Raw genomic sequence first — 18,237 nt, 5'->3', positions numbered from 1 at the left:
CAATTTATTCATTGCATGGGTGTCACAAAGGGGACGAATTTTCCTGATTGTCGTGAAGACTTAAAGGTGACAAGAGCTTGTTTGTACATGTGCAAGTCTCTTTTGTTGTCTAACCAGCTTTTTTAAAAGCTTCTTTATTTTTAGCACGACATTATGCGAAATATCAATAGTAGAAATTAAATATTTCAGGTTTTTTAAGAAAGCATCTTTTACATAAACTTGAACAAAAAGACAATTCCTACCAAATGCGCGTCAGTGAAGACTTTATAACAATTTATTCTTTTAAAACTTGTCAAAAAGTGCCGCCTGCGTTTACTTTTATTTCCTAACCTCCTTCCAGATATTCATGATATAAATTTATGCCCTGTTTATGATCACTAACACCAGTGGTTGGAATCAAAATGAAATGATAACTAGAAAGAACATGAATGATTTTAGTCATAATCAATAAAAACTAAAGTGCTTTATGTATTGGCTAAACTGATGCCTCGATTTTAACGAGGGTTGAAACATATTGACAGGTCAAGGGACGATATAACACGACAATCAGAAAAGACATCGAGAAATTTAAGGTGACTGTGAATTTCAGCTGCTAAAGAGCTAAATAGACAAGTAAGTTTTTCCGGATTAAGCCGACAGTCGGAAAAACGCAAATTTTCGCACTGACTTTAAAAAGAAAAGGTAGAGGGACGATACAGCACGGAAATCTGAAAATAAGACATTGAGCACTTTACGGTGACTACGACTTTTAGCTGCTGAAGAACTAAGTAGACAATTTTCTCGGCTAAATTAAGCCTGCTGAAAACGCAAATTTAGCAAGCATCGATCATTAAAAAGAAACGATTTAAATCTTCTTGGAAGATCACTCTACAGTCTCCTCCGAATTTTAAAGCAACAAAGTAAAGGAATACAGAAAAATCTTCAATTAGAGAATATTCGTTTGACAGTAATTATTTATGAAATCCCAGCTCGGACTAAACTGTTAATGTAAATGTTTGTGACGCAACCAGTATGATAATTACTAGTTTGCAGGACTTTGAAGGTGAAAATAAATTAGCAAATAACATAATATCTTTGGAGTGGGATCGGAGTTTCAGGTCTTTTCTTCAGTTTAAACTTAAGTTGTGGGGAAAATAATGCAGGAAAAGTGAAGAAAAGCCATATATGAGATTTTTCTCCACTATACGCTGAGGAGACTATGCACGGTCTATGGAAGAAAATTTATTTCAAATTTATATTTGTTTGTGTTCTCCATTAAGCCTAGATCTCTTTCTCTTTCTTCATAAAAATCTTAAAAATCTTCAAAACACTCGTAAATTATCTTAATCGTCTTTGAGCTGCAAGCCCCTTATGGCATTTTAAGATTGAGGATGAAATCTAGATGAAAGAATAGTGCTAAGCTCACGATTTCTTTTTCCAAATAGCAATGACGACAAAACAAACAAACAAACAAACAAACAAACAAACAATCCAAAACAAAACAACAACAGGAATCAATGCCAAGTTTAAAATTTGCTTTCAGAATCGAAGAAAACGTCTTAAATATTAGTTCCCCAATGAGAGAAGCTTGCGATTTTTTTCGGTCCCAGATCCCGAGGCGGGCTCACGTGCGTTACCACGTGTCACAGTTCAGCTCAAGAATTTATTTTTATGAAATAGTACAACTGAGTATTTTTTTGTCACGCAATCTTTTTCTATTGTGTCAGACGTGTAAGTCAAACATTTTTCAAGGGTTTAAAGCAGACTGTTCCACCTATTCAGTGGTGCCTCGCCTTTTTTTGGAAATATTAAACATTAATTGCAAGCTGAAGCGATCAAGAGTCAAACATGGTGTTCGAAGAAGACAGAAAACCTTTACAACCCGTGGATTGGGTTATAATAGCCTTCTACTTCGTTGCCTGCATTCTTGTTGGCCTCTGGGTATGTACAGTCAACAGCCCCTTGTGTTTGTAAATGTTACTGTACTGTTAAATGGAAGTTCAACCAGCTACCGTACCCCAGAACAGAGCCTCTTTATTTGTTCTAGAGGTTCTAGACGATATTTTACACCTGAGGTTTAGAGATTGCTAGAGACGTCCGATCCAAGACCTGAGCAATGCAGAGATATTTTAACAAGGTCTTAATGAATTCTTAGCCGGTCTCATGCATGTCTGCTGCTTCGTTGCAGCGGCTATCTGATAAAATTGCAACTAAGTAAACGATTTTAGCTGACTGGATATTTATTCTCAGCAACGACGCTGTTCTAATTAATCTAATGAATTTTCGAACTTAACTTTTTCTGCTTTGTAAGTTAATAGCACAAAGATTACAACTTTTCAGATTTATAGAAATTCCTGTCCTTTAAACCAGCTTAGCAATACCTTGCCTGATATTTCGAAATGTTAAGCGAAGGAGCTTTAGAACTTGAACTAAAAAATTAATAACAGTTCTCCTTCGCTGGCTTTCAATACAGGCGTCTTTATCAAAGCCTAGCTGGTTTTTAAAGTACAACTGCATGCAACTGACCTTTCCATAAGTACAAATAGAATGTTTGTTTAAGTTGGCAAACTGTCACTCGACCCTGTTTCAATAATAACTGAGATTAAAGTGAGGGTCTGTACGGCGTGTCAGCTGAGAAGTGCTTAGAGTTCTAACCGACAACTCAGAGGTACTCAGAGAAGCATCGAAATAACGTGAACTGTTAGAATGAAATCATGTTTATAGCAGTAACACGCTTAACTTCATCTAGCTAGTTCACAGGTATGCCATGCACCTAAAGTGAACGAAACAAATATTTCAAATGATTGAACACAATACGACTTAACATGATCTCAACTGGCTGGAAGCAGACAAGCTGGCTTTTAACAAACGTAACCGAGGAGTTGAACTAAGGTCTCGAGCGGGACTTGAACCCGCGACCTGCGAATTTCAAGCCCAGCGCCCGAACCACTCGGCTACACCAGTCTTCCTTAGCAGATTTGAGTTCTGGTGTGAGATGCTGTAACTTAGAGGCAATGTAAATGGACACTTTTCACTTTATTCAAAGTTTAAACAAAGAAAGCCCAATCTCAGCGTCCGAGAAGTAATTTGTGGGTATTATAGATTTTAGATGGGTAGCTTATGAGCAAAATGTTTCACGAAAAATTGGTTGAATTTTAATTTTAAAGTTCCCGATGATTTCATTGATCCTCGACACGTGAACAGCAAATGCCACACACGCGTTTCGTTGCTTTTGTGTAAAGACGTGACCCATAGTTGACAAATCGGAACGACAGAAAAATTGAGCATGATCCGTCGTTTTTACGGTTTTGTAGACGAAGATGACCCTTGCCTTCCTACCTGGTGAAGAGCTGCGAAGATAATTTTTGACCTTTTGACGAATGCAGACAATCTAGCGAATATTTCGGCAGAATTCATGAGATTTTATGAAGAATGTCAAAGCACAAGCGACTAGCTTTAATTTTAACTGAGATTTGTTAAATTCTCACAGCTGAAAAATTTGGCAAAACGTTTTAACTGGTAGCTGAGAAATGACCAAATTTTGACTGACTAACGGAGAATCCTGACTCTCTCTAACATCCCTCTATAGCCACCTTGGTGGACTGTGAACACGATATGGCTTACTCGCCTAAATTGTGTTTTCTCGATGATTGCATAAATGAAAAAAATCAATCAATAAATATAATAATAATAATGATAATAATAATAATCAGAAAATCAGCAAAAAGGAAAGAACAGTATCTGAAATGGGAGCCCGTAATCACAGCGTAGATGACGCTAGTTTTAGCAAAGATTTTCTGTGTCTACATTCCCGTTTTACAAGGTTATATCAGCGTTTAGTCTGGCCTCCCAAGTGAATGATTGGACCGGGATAATAAATGTTCGATCGTGTAAGTGACTGTTTGTCTGTGAATGAAATCTTTTCCAGACCAAGTTCAGACAGCAGAAAGGAAAGGCCCAGACCGCAGAAACGTTTTTCTTAGCTGGAAGATCTATGATGTGGTGGGCGGTAAGTTTGACCTTTGTAAATGTTTCATCTCCAAGCAGCGCCTTTACATGTTTACGATCAGCTAAGAAATGCAATTGATCGCCGATTAGAGGCTGAGCAATCTCAGTGATCTGATGTCATGATTATGGCCATGCAGCTTACAAAAGGTTCTCAGATCTTATACTGTATAAATCTATTTGAACGAGTCATCAAATTAAGGCGCCAGTATGTTTCGCCTTACCTTTTGAAGGTTGGACCCAGTTTGTTTGTGAGCAACATCGGCAGTGAGCACTTTATTGGGTTGGCTGGGTCAGGAGCTGCTACAGGGATTGGTGTAGGATCCTATGAGTGGCAGGTGAGACAAATCCAATAGGGCCTTACGTGAACAGAAAAGCATTATTGCTAATTCAAGTGTCTCTGTTATCATGGAGTGATATGAAGTCGCAGTACTAGCCCGGTAAATAACTATAGCGGAAAGTTACTTTTCTGGCTGGTGGTACGGGAATAAAGAAGCTCTCCAAAAAGAACCTTTGTCGCAAGTTTTTTTCAATTCCGAGCCTACCAACTGTAATATATTCGTAACCGGAAGTTGTGTTAAGCTGTTGTATTACCCAAGATGCTTAGAGAATAAAGTTGTTGTGTTGAGCAAGCCTAGTCAACTTGTGTTGTTATGTCACCGAGCCATACTTTTGCTAGTATGTTTCATTTTGGCGACGAGGATGGGATCCTCTACATGCACGAAGACGCATGAGAAATCCAGTGAAGTTTTGATTTTCTCTGTGTGAGGAAAAAGGTTTGTTTTCGACCGAGGCAACTTGATCAAAGTTTGAGCACGTGCTATCAAAATGGCGGGAATTGGATTGTTTGGTCGTGTCGGCGAGTTCAGCCCTGAGCGAGAGACTTTTCGTTCCTATGTGGAAAGAATGGAAATGTTCTTCATGGCAAATAATATCATAGAAGAAACAGGCGAGGGTAAAGAGGAAGCCAATCTCGCAGTTGCAAATAGAAAACGTGCTATCTTTCTGACTGAGATTGGACCCGAAGCATATTCTACCCTGAGCAATCTGCTGGCACCAGTGAAACCAAAAGACACTCCTTTTGCGGACATTGTCAAAGCATTGGAGAAACATTACAATCCAGCGCCATTGGAGATAGCAGAGAGTTTTCATTTTGGAACTCGCTATCAAAAACAAGACGAATCCATCAGTGACTTTATTGTGGCCTTGAAGAAGTTATCGATTCATTGTAACTATGGAGAGTTTCTCAACCGAGCTCTGAGAGACCGTTTTGTGTGCGGATTGAACAATCCCAAAATACAGAATAAACTTTTGAACACCGAGGATCTTTCTTTTGAGAAAGCGTGCCAGATTGCAAAGTCAATGGAAATGGCAGAGAAGAACACCCAAGAATTCCGTCCTGTCAGTGCAAGTGATGACAGCCAAGGCATAGTAAATAAACTGGAAACTGTAAACACTAAGGAACCCTCATGTTACCGGTGTGGTGGTAAGCATGCTGCACCTAAGTGTAAATTTAAGTCAGCAAAATGCTACAAATGTAGCAAAGTAGGTCACCTTGCATCAGTTTGTCGCAGTAAAGATGTTGAGTCTGGCATGAAAACAAAACAACCAGGAGCTAAAGGTACTGTTCATAGTGTCTTAGAATCAAACACAGAAGGTTGTGATGATAATGATGAGTTAGGTATTTATTCCATGTATGCAGTTGGTACAGATAATCCTACCAACAAAAGTTATACTGTAGAAATGACCATAAATGGTTCACCATGTGCAATGGAAGTAGACACTGCAGCTGATTACTCAATAATGAGTAAGAGCACACATTCTCAGAAATTCAGTAATTTTCCACTTCGTCCGTCAAAAGTTGAATTGAAAACCTATACGGGTGAAACCCTTACAGTGTGTGGTGAAATGCTGTGTGATGTAGTGTACAAGGGCCATGAATATACATTGCCAATTATTGTAGCTGATTATGAGAAGAAGCCTACTTTGCTGGGAAGAAATTGGTTAAACCAGATAAGGCTTGAGTGGGGTGAAATATTTAGTTTAACAAGATCCGAGTTGGAAAGTGCCAAAAGTCAACTTGATGGATTACTAGTTAAACACAGTGAGTTGTTCAAAGATAGCTATGAGGGCATGAAAGGGTTGGAAGCACACATCACCATGAAAGACGGTGCAAAGCCCATATTTATTAAGCCACGTAGAGTTCCATATGCACTAAAAGATGAAGTCGAAAAGGAGTTGGATAAGTTAGAGAAAAATGGGGTAATCGTTAAAACTGACAGATCAGACTGGGCAAGCCCAATAGTAGTTGTGCCAAAGGCTGACAAATCGGTTAGAATTTGTGGGGACTACAAAGTAACCATCAACTCAGCTGTTGAAGATGAGCAGTATCCCCTTCCCACCCAACAGGACTTGTATGCTGCCCTCTCGGGATCAAAATTTTTCAGCAAACTTGATTTGTCGCATGCATATGCTCAGCTAAGTGTTGATAAAGCAAGTCGTGAGTACCTGACAATTAGCACACACAAGGGACTCTATTCCTACACCAAATTACCATATGGGGTTAAATCAGCACCTAAAATATTCCAAGCTAAAATGGATATGATTTTGCAAGGAGTAGAAAAATGTGTGTGTAAGCAGGATGACATTCTTATTGGTGGTGTCAGTTGGCAGGAGAATATCAAAATCCTGGCTGAGGTATTGGAGAGGTTGCATAAATATAACCTGCATTTGAAGATGGCAAAGTGTGAATTTCTGAAGAGGGAAGTTGTCTATTTGGGTTTGAAGATAGATGCTGAAGGTTTGCATCCAGTTGAGGAAAAAGTGGCTGCCGTAAAAAGGGCACCAGTACCACAAAACGTCAGTGAGTTGAGATCTTTTTTGGGCATGGTCCAGTACTATCACTCATTTCTTCCAGGTTTAGCAACCACACTAGCACCATTACATGAGCTCCTCAAAAAGGGTGTCCAGTGGACATGGACAAAAGAGTGTCAGCAAGCATACGACGCTTGTAAACAAGGTCTCACCAGTGATGCACTGTTGGTGCATTATGATGGGGACCGTGAACTGAGACTTGCTTGTGATGCGTCCAGCTATGGAATTGGAGCAGTTATTAGCCATGTGATGGATGATGGCCAGGAGAGGCCAATAGCCTATGCCTCTCGGACACTGAGTTCAAGTGAAAAGAACTATGCACAAATTGAGCGTGAAGCATTATCAATTGTTTTTGGTGTAAAAAAATTTCACCAGTTTTTGTATGGGCGTAAATTTACCCTGATCACTGATCACAAACCATTATTGGCAATTTTCAATCCAAAATCCGCTATCCCCACACTAGCAGCAGCTCGAATGCAGAGGTGGGCTCTAGTACTTTCGGCGTATGACTATGAGATTGAATACAAAAGATCTGAAGACCATGCCAACTGTGATGCTCTCTCAAGGCTACCACATGAGGACTCCACAGTGGGAAGTGAGGGTGTGGTCTACAGTGTGAGGGTAATTGATGATGATTTTCCAATCACTGCAGAAGATATCGGAAAGGCAACCCTTGTAGATCCTGTACTTGGTAAGGTACATCAATTTGTGATGTCAGGTTGGCCAGAAGGGTGTCCTGATGAGACCCTCAAACCCTATCATAATAGAAGAAATGAGCTGTCCTGTGAACAGGACTGTGTCCTTTGGGGCTCTAGGGTGATTATTCCACCAATCTTTAGAGCCAAAATGCTGGGGCAGTTGCATTGGGAACACCCTGGTATATGTGGTATGAAAGCAATTGCTCGTACATGCATGTGGTGGCCAAAAATGGATCAGGAAATCGAGGAAGCAGTGAGAGTATGTACAGTATGCCAAAATGTTAGAAATGCCCCACCCAGTGCACCCCTGATCCCATGGAAGTGGCCAACTAGACCATTTCAACGGATCCATATTGATTTCTGTCAGAAGGGTAATGATTACTTCCTTGTAGTAATCGATAGCCACTCAAAGTGGATTGAAGTGAAACATATGAGCTCTACAACTACTGAACGGACTATTGATGAGCTCCGTTTAATTTTTGCTACTCATGGTTTACCTGAAGAGGTGGTGTCTGACAACGGACCACAGTTTACGTCCATTGAATTTACCGAATTCATGCGCAAAAACGGCATCAAGCACACGTTGGTTCCACCCTATCACCCTCAATCTAATGGGGCAGCGGAGAGGTCTGTGAGAGTTGTTAAGGATGCTTTAGTTAAACAGGTGCTTGAGGGTAAAAAGGGCATCTCTATGAAGCACAGACTTGCTAATTTTCTATTTCGGTATCGCACAACCCCTCACAGTACAACCGGTGTGACCCCCGCTGAGTTGATGGTGAAGCGTTGCCTAAGAACAAGATTAAGTCTGATTAAGCCTAATCTGGCACAAGTTGTAGAGAATAAGCAAGAGAAACAGAAAATGTATAAGGATTTGAAATGTAAGAGGGAAAGATCCTTTGTAAGAAATGACAGGGTGCGGGTACGAAACTCGAGGGCCAATTCTAAGACTGATGAGTGGATTCCAGGCACTATAATTAAAGTTTGTGGGCCCAGAACCTATGTAGTTAGGACAGGACACAAAACCAGATATGTGCACACTGATCACATGATAAGAGCACATGATAATGTACCAGATGATGTCAGTGAGCCAGATGTCGTGGTGCCTGAATCAAGTGGTCAGAAAATAAATGATGATAATGTGAATCCTCTCGATAGTACTTCTGAACCACATGTAGATCTGCCTGAAAACGAGGATACTGTTGTATCTCCTTTAGTTGTAAGTAGTCCACCTACAGTTTTGCGAAGATCTCAAAGGATTAGAAAACCAGTTGTTAAACTTAACCTGTAACTGTAGGTTATCACTATGTCTTGAGTATAAGTGCATCCTGAAAATCTGGGGGAAAGCAGTGTAATATATTCGTAACCGGAAGTTGTGTTAAGCTGTTGTATTACCCAAGATGCTTAGAGAATAAAGTTGTTGTGTTGAGCAAGCCTAGTCAACTTGTGTTGTTATGTCACCGAGCCATACTTTTGCTAGTATGTTTCACCAACTTGTGTCAATTGCTACCTCGAGGAAAATGTTATAATCATATCGCCTCACGAATTATAATTTAAAATAGACAACTGGTCACAGCAATAAATAACGTGGGCCAAGAATATACAGTCCATGAGGAGATCAAACAAGTTGCTCTGTATGAGTAGTGACAATTATTCAATTATAGTGGAAAATAAAAAAGACGAGGTAGAAGTATAAAATTAAGAGTCCATTGGAAGTATACATTTAATTTTAAAGCCAAACCACGGAGAAGAGACCACGAATCACGGAGGTACAAAACTAGTGAGTAGTAGAGGTATATAACGTAAGGGACTTCTAGATGAGAAGCAAAATGTAAAGACCACATTTATAAGCAATAAATTATAAAAGAAATGCTTCAAAGAGCCAAAACTTGAATACACGACTAAGGGTCGATAAAAAGAGTCCACTAATATATTACCTTTCAATACTTTGCAGGCACCTTTTATCTTACTCCTTCTTGGATGGGTTTTTGTGCCAATTTACCTCAAATCCAGGGTAAGTTTGCTGTCGAATGTTTCTGTAGGACATTGTACAGTGGCAATGACAGATTATTGTACTGCGCGTATAAAAGATTCTACAGATTTCCTTCACTGAAGAGAGTTTGCTAACCATTTTGGAGAGGCTGGTCATTGTTGAAAGGTTAAAATAAGAGTAAATCTCCCACCTGGAACGAAAATATGTGGCCACTATAGAGACGTCAGCCGTTGTGGGAAGGTGGCCATTCAATAGAGATTCGACTGTAGTAATCTTAAGAGTTCGTCTGCTAACAGTGCCAGTTACATGATTAGATTTTGTATTTTTCAGTATCATTATCATAACTAAATAAATAATTGACTATTTTGATTCCTTTAGGTGTACACGACGCCTGAATACTTGCTGAAAAGATTCCACAGCACAAAGATTCGAACATGTTTGACAGCAGTGGCTCTTATCTCGTATGTCCTCACCAAAATTTCTGTAAGTGATATCCACCTAAATTCGAATGCAGTATCTAAACAACTTGTATGAACCCGAACACAAAATGAAGTTGACGACTCCATTTCGTCTTGAGCTCTTGCGTGTAATACACGCCAGTCACAACAACTTTGTCGGGGGAATCGAATATAAGGCAAAGTAGATATGTAAGCCAAGGCTTTCCTTGGAAACGCAAAGTAACGACAGCAGAAATATATATCACCTGGATAATCGATTATTATCAGTTCTTTCATTTTATGACGTCGAAAGGTAGATAAATGTTCTTCATTTCTCTATTACAGGTCGATATCTATGCCGGCAGTGTGTTTCTGTATGAAGCTGTTGGTTGGAATGTTTATCTCTCTGCTGCTTGTATTTTGGCCATCACAGCTGTCTACACTGTCTTGGGTAATTATAACTCTACAGGGATACAGCTTGTAGTTAACAGAAGCCTCTGTCACGTCGGCACCCTTAATGGGCCCTTTGCAGCCGATGATCACATGGAATGCACTCATGTCGCATGGAGAGCACGCTGCGAAACGGGACATTCAAAGCAAAGCGACCTCGACCATTCAAACTTTACTTTTGTTTCCTTCGAATGTCCCAGTCCGTGGCTTTCTCTCCATTTTGGGGGATTTTGTACCATGTGACCGTTACCTACAAAGGGCCCACTCCGACTTGAATTCCCAATATGAGGAAGAGCTCGGCGACGCGACATGAACATTCCATAATATAGCTCTGCGGAGATCGGCGTAGTCTCTGATTGGTTTTTACTTTCGCGCGAAAATTCAAAACCGACTATCAGTGCAGCCAATCAAAGCACCGCAGATGTCTCTTTAGAGCTTAGTTAGCAGAATGGCATTTTTCGGGTCGAAGATCAGACGTTTTTCCGAGAGTTAGGGATAAATAATCGAGGGCTTAAAAAGACGTGTATGTTTACTCTGGCTAAAAGACACAAAATAAATTAAAAGCAAAAATTCCTACTACAGTTCGAATGCCTCTGTTATGGTTGATGATACTGTGAATAATAGTACTTTAGTTTAGAGACCCAAGTCCACTGAACTTTGTACTTCACCAAGAGGAGATCAAGTTAAGTGTTCAAGGTACTTACCTTAATTTTCTCTTGACTTCACCAAGCATTAGTATAAGACGGTCAGGTAAGCCTCGTGCTGATCAAAATTCTTTCCTTTTTCCCTTGCAGGTGGTTTAACGGCTGTATTCTTCACCGACGTGCTGCAGTGTACCATAATGATCATTGGTGCCATTGTTGTCGCTATAATGAGTGCGTAGGTAGTTCAATAACGTCGAAATAACAAAAAGGCGCCTTTTCAGGATAGTCTGCGTTCTCTAAGTGGCAGACGTCATGCCTCAGGCATGGGCACTTTGAGAAGTGGACATTCTCTTCCCATATCCATCCATAAAGGATTTCACATTTGGGCATTCCTGAAGAAACTTGATTCCGGTATGTGGGTCAAATTTTCTCATTTGTTTGTACTTTTTATGAGCTTGACAACTCACATCATTTTATAGAAGGCATTCTATCTGTACGTTTAAATCTCTGAGAAGCGACAGAGTCTTTGCTTTTTCCATAGTTAATAGAGGGGACTGGTTATGAAACCCGGCAAACATCAAAGGAGCAAACAAAGATGCCAAGACTTATGTTGGAAGGTCCACGACCGTGCACAAACTGTTGTTTTGCGTTCATATACTATGCATGAATTACGTAACCAACACGTTTCTATTGGTCAGTTCCTCAGGACGGAGTAAACAAATATTGTGTTTTATACTTTTTCCAGAACGGTAGTTAACAAACAATGAAATCTAAAAAAATGGGACGGACAAGAACCCAAAACTTTCAGTTTTTAGTTAGCATTCCAGTTGCGGTCCCTAAATAAACTTTCTTTTCACCAAGGCTTTTCGAAAGTTGGTGGAATGGATGGTCTGTGGGAGAAATATGGTTCTGCTATCGGTCAATCCATTACAACCACCACTGTTGCACCAACAACGGTAGCCAGCAATTTCACGACAGTAGCTGCTGCTTTAAGCACCGTGACATCCACAGCTTCGAATCACAGCAGCAACCAAACTGCTGATAGCTGCTTCAAGTTAACTCCTTATTGGGGTAACCTGGTGCGACCACTGGACGACCCAGACTACCCCTGGTTGGGATTGTGGACGTCTCTGTTCATTACATCTGTGTGGTACTTTTGCACTGACCAGGTAAAATGTGAAAAAAAATCTAATTTTATTTACTGAGTATACTGAGTACTGAATTGCGATGCTCGCACCCTATAAGTTTGAATCAGTATGGAAATGGAAGTAAATGTTTTGGGCTCGCGGTGCAGCGTACAGAACGGAAACCCTAAAAGTTCATATGCTTCTGTTTATAAAGGGGGTTCGAGTTTATTGTCATTCAGTGATTGAATAAGGTGTATCGTTGTCACAGTAGTAGTATTTTTAACGGAAATCTCAGGGTTGTTTATCGTGTATTTCTGATCTACTTCATTGCCATGAATTGTTAATAGTTGCAACTTTTTTGAATAGTAAACTGGCTTGCCTTAGGCGGAAATATAAATTGTCGCTGTTATCAAAAGGAGCTATATTTCAAGAGAGCTATGTCACTATCAAGACATTTCATCGATGCACAAAATTACCACCAAATTGAGGGCAACTTTCTGCAAGAGGTGAACAAGCGTAGAAAAACTGCACAGATCACTGTAAGACAAAAGTGGACAAGGATGACTCGTTAACATTAGGAAAATTAAGAGAACAGTTGAACGTACTTCGGTTATCCCGAATACCTCTATATCTCGACCCCAAATTGGATTTTTTCTTGGATATGTTTCTTGAGCCACTCTATTATTAATTGTCTCGAACCTCAGCCATCTCGAACTATTTTTCGTTTCTCTTGAAAATTCAACATACGGGGTTTCGACTGAAATTGAAAATTTGGGCTTTTTTTAAGCTTATGTGTCAGTAGCTAACAAGTTTCATATGAAAGGTTATTTTACTAGCATCATTTGATTTAAATTTTAGGTTCTTGTCCAGCGCGCCCTGGGAGCTAAGAACCACATTCAAGCCAGAGCTGGGACAATATTTGCGGGATTTCTGAAAATCCTTCCCATGTTTGTTATGGTGATGCCAAGCATGATCAGCCGAGTTCTCTTCCCTAACTCTATTGCCTGTCCGGACCCTGAGAGTTGTAAGCTTGCCTGTGATAATAAATGGGGCTGCACCAACAATGCGTATCCTAAGTAAGTCCTCATTTTCGATTTTAGCTAACCTTGTATGGCCTGTCCAAATCTTGAGGGGGTGAGGGCTAAAAATACCCAGTTGCAGTTGCATGAATATCGCGCTCAAAAATCTCAAGGGTCCAAAGCTATTTTGATAATTTTCCAACGAGAGAACTTAGCGGTTCATCATGACCAATCGTATCCCAGCTAGACCATCGAAATATGTTAAACAAGAAGCAAAATAGCCAAAAGCAAAATAAACACAGCTAGCTAGTCAAGAATTCATGAGGTCCTGGATCCTTGGGGATGCTGGAATGTCAGCTATCAGTTAAATTTTGGAAGATATCTCGACTTTCAGTGAAAATGTCAGCCCGTTTTACAGCTACTCGTTTATTTTGTAGCTCACATCTCATTGTGTCAGTTGTTGGATAAATACCTCGTCATTTTCAGTTTCACCAGTATCAGTCAAAGCCTCCTTATAGATCCTCAATTCTCACTTTATTCACATACAATTCCTAATTCTCCCAAACGTTCTCTAATGTTTGCGGGTGGTTCTATATTGATTTTTTAACTCAGTGAAATAAGTCAACTGAATACAATTTACGATAAGTTACACCGATGTCTAATGCTAATGCCTCATTTAATACGGCTTCGCCAAAACTCACAGCACGCGTTAAATCTTTATTATACATTTGGCCGCAGACTGGTGTTGAACATCCTGCCTACTGGCATGGTTGGCTTGATGATGGCAGTTATGATGGCTGCGGTCATGTCGTCTCTGTCTTCAGCATTTAATAGCAGTGCCACCATATTCACTGTTGATGTATGGCTTCGACTAAGACCTCAGGTAAATATATACCAGATTTACTGACTGGTGAACCCCTTGAAAAAGGTTTATATACCAGTTTTGTCTGACTGGTGAACATCAACCCAGGTAATAACAGATTAGTTTTGTTTCACGGATACTGGCTTCGATTCGGGAGAAGGTATTATTGTTGTTGGAACGATAGATATCAAATAAAGTAAATAATCAGTTTTCCTTTTAATCAAGATCATTAAATCCACGGGTATCAACAAGACCACCTTGGCCAAATTTGAATCCTGGAGTAACTTTAATCAGCTCCAGGCTGCGTTCCCACTTGGTGTCCGTACATTGGTGTCTGAACACCGGCACAAAAAAAGTGTTGCGTTCAGATGCTGGTACTCCAAGTACCCAAGTAACATTTAGTGCCCAGCACAAGGTGAAGACCTTTTATTCAGACACGGACACTGTGCCCGAATTCTTGTGTGAGTACTTGGAAAAAAGGTGTGTTCACATTATTGCCAGCGAGACTGATCGTACGCGGGCAGCGGGCTCGGGGCACCAAGTGTGAACATAGCCTCAGTATCGAATCACTAGTAGACCAGATTTGGTTTTTTTCTCATTTTCATCATTCTGTTCTCTCCAAAACAGGCCCGGGATAGAGAACGAATTATAGTGGGTCGAATAGTCGTTGCTATTCTTGTTTGTATCAGTTTGTTGTGGCTACCTGTCGTTAAAGGTAAGTCCTCAGCGTTAAACCATGTCGTTAAACCATCTCGCCAACTTGTTTGGGATTTCAACATCATTCATTCATGAAACAGTTTTAAGTCTTAACTATCCTGAAATTCCAAACATTTAAATTAAGGTGGATCCCAATCTCTAATCCTAACGAAATGTTGTATCTTGACTAAACTGGCTGATCTTTATTCAATGATAAAAATGTAAGTCGAGCCCATTTTTAAGCTATAAATTTATAAGCTACAAATTAAAGGTATTTTTGACAGGTTAAACTGTTGGTATGGTAGCCTGGTGTGTCAAAAATATGAGTATAGCTTCCCTTTCATTTACAAGGTATACGTTTGATAGTATTTTTAAAGCATCAACTGTTGCAGCTGTGGTAATTTTGATCTATCGAAACTCAAGTGCTGTAAACCACTATCAATCACCGTAACTTGAGATCGTAAATGTGACCTGCTTAAAACCTGTTTTGCAGGTTTTGCTGGAAGCCAGCTGTTTGTGTATCTCCAGAATATCCAGTCGTACCTGGCACCGTCGATCTCGTCGATGTTCCTCTTGGGAATCCTGTGGACTGGACTCACGGAATATGGAGCGGTAGCTGGACTCTTGGTCGGGTTTAGTATGGGAATTGTCAAGTTCATTGTGGAGAATGTGTACACAAGGCCACATTGCGGCGAGGAGGATACACGGCCAGGGTTAGCCAAGCTTCATTTTATGTATTATTGTAAGTAATCTTCGAAAATCCTTAAAACTGAATTGAAAAATCTTAAAGCTAACCCGTGCAGAAACTTTGCTGTTAAGAAATCATCAGCCTTAGCCGGTTTTCATGCGGGTTCTCAATCCTGGTCGAACTGGAATTTGGAGCGGATGTTGGTTTTGTGGAGGGAGGAAAACCGGAGAAGCCGGCGCAAAACACTCGGAGCTGAGGCGAGAACCAACAACAAACTCAACTCACATATGACACCGAGCCGGCATCGAGCCCGTATAATGTCAACAAATAAAACTGTATTAACGCTATTTTTCTTTATATTTCAGCCAATATTCTGTTCATCATCAGTGTACTGACAATGGTAGTGGTTAGCTTCTTTACCAAAGAAATTCCACGAGACGAGCTCGGTGGCTTGACTTGGCCCACCATTAATGACCCTCCTATCTCACATGGAGCCATTGGCGAGAACGTCGAGAAAGAAAACGATGAGAAAACCGAAAACAGGGAAATACAGATAAAGGGTAAGGACGGAATATTGAACGAATATTCCCTTTACCAAAAGTCCATAACCATTACTTATGGACTTCCATGAGGGACAATTGAGAAGCAACGATTTTACTTAATTCCTGGGGTACTTCCAAAAATAGGTACACCAAATGGAAAAGTAAGAAAAAAAAATGCCATTTCCATTGCTTTGTGCTTCTGTTTCGAAACGAATCCTGACGCAAAACTTTCCGCATGAAAATGAGTTTGATTTACATAAATGAACATGCAGGCGAAATCGGTCGTGCAGTTTTCGAATAAGTGGTCGCGCACAAGACTCCCTTTGACACAGAGGCAATAACTCAAAAATATGTTATGGTATAAGTTAATAACTGGAGTTTGGTGTCTGGATGGTGTTAAAGTAATTTTGGAGCCAGCTTGCAGGCATCATAGTTAGTCTGCTCTACTAACTATGCAGGCATTAAAGCCTGATACGACACACATAACTTCTTGCAGAAATGTTGTTAGCGTCGAACATAGGGCTAGTGCTGAGTTTGTTGCTTTTTGGCCAGTATTACCGTTTGGAGGAAACAAAAATTTTATACGGTACAGCTAAAAACATAATTGTACTTTATTTACAAATTTTCAACAAACACAATTGTAACACTGTATATTCTTTTCAAAATCTCAGCCTCAGGTTATAATTCTTAAAATATCCTTAAAAATTTCGCAAATTTGAACCTCCATATTCTTATAAATGATATTCTTATCTTATTAACAAGAGTGTAATTAAGCAGCAAGACAACCGTAGTCCAATTCTGGCTCTTTGTCACGCAACGCTACTTTCTCCGGAGGCGCAGCGTTGCGTGACAGACAGAGGGTCAGAACTGGACTAGAGACAACTAGGACGTTACACCATAGTTATCCTCCAACGCAGACGTTCTTTAGCCTCGTCACGGTGAGGATGATTGCGTGACGAGCCCAAAGAGCGCTTGCGTAGGGGGCTGACAAGGTCCCATTCTCTTCCCCAGTGCTGCTCGTCTCAAAATGTCGCCGACCATGTGACCAAAAGAACCGGAGGCTCTGGGGACGAGAATGACATGGTCCTAGGTCATTTTCCAGGTGATGATTCTATTTTCACTTTCTTCTTATGCAGGCCAGACTGAATCCAATCTGCCTGATACACCATCTGCTTCTATGGCAGTGTTTCACCCCGAGGAAAAAACAGAGAGGGTATTCCTACCTGTAGTTCAGTTCCCAGTTGAAGAGCCCTGGTTGAAATGGCTTTTACGAATAATGACTGTAGTGTTGATCATATCTCTGATTGGACTGTGGATAAGATTCGCGTAGAAGACAAGAACTTAAAGGAGCTACGTCATGGTTTGTGCATCTTGAAAAGTTTAGCCTAAATTTTTCAAGTTCGTCGTTTGTAATCCGTGTCAATCTTTGCCATCCTTGTTCCTTTATGGTTTATTATTATCTCTTCGGTGTTTTGCCATCTCAGTAAATTACTGTGCTACACATTTCCTTCAACTGAAGGGTAAATACCGTGACTGAGCTCCTTTAAGGGACACTTAAATACAACTAGTCGCTTTCTAGAATGAAACCTTTTATACAGCTAGCTTAATTAGACCTTCGCGCGGAGTTAGTTTAAGACTAGATTTGCAGTACATGTAACTCGGAATTATCAGGCAAATTTAGCGCACTTCAGAGATGTTAGGGTATCAGCTTTTCAAGCTTGGTCGTTCCTTTGTTAATGTTCCCAGGTTTACCTGGACTATCCTTATTCTGTACAGACTTAAAGGACGCAAAACAAGTAAGCGTGTGAGCGTGACGTGCGAGCGGCGATGCCGCGAGCCGCTGGTAGCGCACGCTCCCAGTCCGCCTCACACGTCGCTTACTTGTTTTGTGTTCTTCCCCGCGGATTTTCCAGGGAAAGAGACTGCTCGCAGTCTACACAGACTTATCTTATTCTCTCTGGTGCTTGTCTAATATATGTTCGTCAAACCTTTGGGTGGTGTCGCCACAATATGCAAACTGTCAGAACAGTGGGTCACAAGATCTACATAGAATCTTTGATACACAAATCAAAGCACAGGGAGCACTCTTGTTGTATTCAACTTTAATTACTCGTTCACGTAAAAACTACATTATTTGTCACTCCCTTAATTACATGACACTTAATTAAGGTCTTCCAATAGATAAATGGGGTAGTCCCGTGTACACCGGTTCGATAATCTATAACC

At 40.4% G+C, this 18,237-nt stretch overlaps 1 protein-coding gene across 1 annotated transcript; it reads left to right on the top strand.

Moving 5' to 3' along the window:
- The first annotated feature begins 1,422 nt into the window (after window positions 1-1,422).
- Window positions 1,423-18,193, top strand: LOC145502822 (sodium/mannose cotransporter SLC5A10-like). The gene is made up of 15 exons (XM_081482214.1): window positions 1,423-1,920; window positions 3,908-3,988; window positions 4,218-4,322; window positions 9,508-9,567; window positions 9,925-10,029; window positions 10,329-10,434; window positions 11,228-11,308; window positions 11,939-11,995; window positions 12,059-12,246; window positions 13,063-13,280; window positions 13,962-14,106; window positions 14,713-14,800; window positions 15,275-15,523; window positions 15,835-16,029; window positions 17,148-18,193. Exons 1-15 carry the CDS (start codon window positions 1,828-1,830, stop codon window positions 17,339-17,341), a joined length of 1,965 nt encoding a protein of 654 aa, XP_081338340.1. The 5' UTR covers window positions 1,423-1,827; the 3' UTR covers window positions 17,342-18,193.
- Window positions 18,194-18,237: the final 44 nt, after the last annotated feature.

The sequence above is a fragment of the Orbicella franksi genome, chromosome 11 (assembly GCF_964199315.1).
Source record: "Orbicella franksi chromosome 11, jaOrbFran1.1, whole genome shotgun sequence".
Taxonomy (NCBI): domain Eukaryota; kingdom Metazoa; phylum Cnidaria; class Anthozoa; order Scleractinia; family Merulinidae; genus Orbicella; species Orbicella franksi.
The sequence above is the reverse complement of the archived record's forward strand: the minus strand, read 5'-3'. Positions and strand labels throughout refer to the sequence as shown.